The sequence below is a fragment of the Jaculus jaculus genome, chromosome 1 (genome assembly GCF_020740685.1).
Source record: "Jaculus jaculus isolate mJacJac1 chromosome 1, mJacJac1.mat.Y.cur, whole genome shotgun sequence".
NCBI classification, from domain to species: Eukaryota; Metazoa; Chordata; class Mammalia; order Rodentia; family Dipodidae; genus Jaculus; species Jaculus jaculus.
The window spans coordinates 154,052,469-154,055,677 of record NC_059102.1 but is presented as its reverse complement, the minus strand read 5'-3'; the positions used below and the strand labels follow the sequence as shown (position 1 = coordinate 154,055,677).

The following is a 3,209-nucleotide window of genomic DNA, read 5'->3' as shown; positions in this document are numbered from 1 at the left end:
TCTACAAGTTGTCTGAAGGTTTGATAGCTTTGTTCAGCAGCTCTGGAAGGACCCATGTTTCAGTGGGGATATGAAGGGTCTTCCCCAAGGGTTCTCAGATTGAAAGCTGCTGCTGCTATTTGGGGAGGCTATGGAAATTCTGGGAGACGGAACTGGCTGGAGGAAGTGGGTCGCTGGGGAGTATTGTCCCTGGCTCTTCCCTGTCATGCGTACTTTGTTTCCTGGTCAGCTGTGCTGTGAACAGCTCTCCTCCGCTGTGTGCTTCCATCACCATGATGTTTTGCTCAAACTCACAGGTTCAAGCAACCACGCACCAAATCCTTGGAAACTATGATCCAAAATAAACACCCCCTCCTTTGAGTTGTTTCTGTTGGACTTTTTTTTTTTGTCACAGTGATGCCAAAGTCACTCATACAGCCCACAAGGTCACGGTCACTTTTTTTATCCTCTGGCAGCAGGAGCTAGCACCCTGTCTCCAAGCCATGGGCTGACACCTTCTCCATTTTTTGCCCGCATAGAGAGCCAGGGTGAGTCAGATAGATGCACAGGCACAAAGTGACATGCAAATACATGTGTGTATGCACTCGCACATGCACGCACACTTGTGTACCCACACGTGCCCACACACTGTCTCCACAGCAATGCGGGCCCCTGGTGCTGGACCGAGGCCTCACCCACTGCAGAAAGCCCAGAGAAGGAACTGATGGGCTTTGTCACTGTGCAAGGAGAAGACTTTGCTTAGACTGAGAGCCAAGGGCACAAAGGGAAGGCATAGTGGGAGGATCACATGGTGTCCCGGTGACCAGACTGGACTCCAGGGGGGTGCTGTCTCTCACCATCCTGCTGAGCTGAGCTTCCGTGCCTCCTGATCTGAGCCTTGCCCAATGCAACCCCACAAGCCTCCCAGGAACCCAGTGCACAGCGGCCAAATGAGACCCTTTACAGAACAAACTTCAGCCACACCACCACAGCGTGTCTACCGGAGTTTATTCAAAGAAAGGAAAGGACGGAACAAAGGCTCTGAAAATAAATATCGGCAGAGAGGAAGCCAAGCTAGGAGGCAAGGGAGCTCAGCAGGTCAGCAGGATGGTGGCAGATAGGAAGGGGCCTGCACGGCTCACTTCCTTCCCAGAAGCCGGGAGCTGGAGCGACGGACACGGGCTTGCTGGGCCTGTGGGAGCCCACAGACACTGTCCTGGCACAGACAGCTCTCAATGTGCGTGTAGGTGTGGGTCAGCTCACGGCCATCTGGGCATTCTAGTACCACCTCGAGCTGGCTGGTCGTCTCCTCTTTACAGCAGGAGCACCTGTGGTCCAGGGCCTGCACCTGGGCCGAGTACCTAAAGCAGGAAGGACGAGGTGAGGGCCCACCTCCCTGAAGGTAGCTTCAGCCTGCTCTCTCCTTGAAGCTTGTACTTGTTGTTTTGCGGTGGTCCTCCCCTGTCTCCCACCGGGCCACACTCCCAGCTTGGGACTTACATGGCGAAAGTCCCACAAGATCCAGAACAATAGTTCGTGGTGACGTTCTTGGAGCAGCCATTGTGGGAGATCTCCTTTGTAACGGGGATGGTGGAGCAAGGCATCCTGGTCTGGTTCCGCGGGATGCCTGAGGAGAGAGGTAGAGGAGAGGAGGGGAGTCGCACTGCAGCCTCCTTCGCTGCTTCCTCTCCCGCCCCAAGCAAGCACGGCCAGCCCTCGACCCCCAGCTCCACTGTCCTCGAGGGAGGCATGCCCCAAGTCTGCAGCTGGGCTCTGTCCTGCCTCTTCCGGGGGAAGGACCGAGTTTCCCAGATAGCCACAAGAATAGAGGAAAGACAGTGGGGGCTCTGGGCCCTGCGGTGCCCTCTCCTTTGTGCCTTCCTTTCCTGGGGGTTGACAGATGGAGCCCACCAGACCATGGCTGTCCAGCTGTACTCACATGTCTTACAGCATCCGTTCGACATGAATGTGATAGAGTCCTGGAGAGGGAGGAGAATGAGTGGAAACCCAGGGCAACTCGGCGGGCAAGGGCCCCTCCCTGCCACGGGGTATGCAGTGGGGAGTCCTACAGAAAGACTTGGGGCAAGTCTTCCAGGGCAGCTGCCCGCAGGCCAGAGACCACTGTCTCTGATTGGGGAAAAGCTCCCTGGAACTTAACCGCCCCCCCCTCCCAGACCCTTGGTAGAGCACACATGCCAGTGACCCAAACAGCTCACGCACCGTAATACAGTTACTAGGGTCAAAGTCAGGGCAGGTGATGTTGGAGACAGAGGAGATGAGTTGGTTGTTGATTTTCAAGCAACTGAAGAAGGTGCATTTGTCATTGGGGTTCTTCTGTATGTCCCCGGGCTATGGGAAGAGCAGAGTCAGGGTGAGGATGAGCAGGTGCACCCTAGAGCCCACCCAAGAAGACCTGGCAGGTGCAGCTTCTCAAATAGGAGGCTGGCCTATGGGTCTAGAGCCACGGGGGGGGGGGGGGGGACAGATATCTGCTTGTGATCACTTAACCTCAAAAGGCAGCCATGTTCTAACCCTTGAATTAGAAAGTGACCTTATTTGAAAAGGGGCCTTTGAAAAATGTCATTAAAGGAAGACTCTGGAGATGGGGTCATGCTGGCTCAGAATGGCCCTAAGTCCAGTGACAAGTGTCCTCGTAAGAGACTGCAAAGGATCCAGTCACAGGGGAGATGGCCATGTGAAGGCAGAAGCAGAGAGGATGGAGTGGTACTGGTACAAACCAAGGATGCTTGGAGTCCCCAAGAGCTGAGGAGGTGGAAAGAACTCCCCAAAGCCTTTGACAGAAATGGGACCCTGCCAGCTTTGATCTTGAACTTGGGAGCTCCAGAAGTTGGTTGATCAATTCCTGTTGTTTCTACCCAGGTGTAGTCTCACCTCCCCATCTGGGCAAGGTCTGAGAACAGACTAGGGGATCTGAGAATCATCCCAACCTTGCCTTTGGCATTAAGAAAAACCCTGTGGACTGGGCTAGGGGCCAGGGGTATGCCCTGAATGCTGCCCGCCACCCCCGCCGGTGCACACCTGCAGGATGAGGAACTGCTGGTTGGGTCTCTCAATGATGCAGTGGGTCTGCTGGCACTTCTTGCAGCACTCTCCGGGGACCTCCATGAGTTCAAAGCCCTGCAGACACAGATATGGCCAAGGCTTTTGGCAGGCCCATCCCTGCACCCGACAAGGTTCCTGGGTCTGCCAGAACTCCCCACTTCAGGCTA

The 3,209-nt window shown here is 55.3% G+C and overlaps 1 protein-coding gene across 1 annotated transcript; it reads right to left on the bottom strand.

Annotated features, from left to right (window-relative positions):
• Positions 1 to 1,032: 1,032 nt before the first annotated feature.
• Positions 1,033 to 3,111, bottom strand: LOC123464464 (intestinal mucin-like protein). Its single transcript, XM_045161759.1, has 5 exons — positions 3,019 to 3,111; positions 2,200 to 2,328; positions 1,919 to 1,958; positions 1,480 to 1,606; positions 1,033 to 1,340 (listed from the first exon to the last, which is right to left on the bottom strand). Exons 1-5 carry the CDS (start codon positions 3,103 to 3,105, stop codon positions 1,118 to 1,120), a joined length of 606 nt encoding a protein of 201 aa, XP_045017694.1. The 5' UTR covers positions 3,106 to 3,111; the 3' UTR covers positions 1,033 to 1,117.
• Between the last annotated feature and the right edge of the window lie 98 nt (positions 3,112 to 3,209).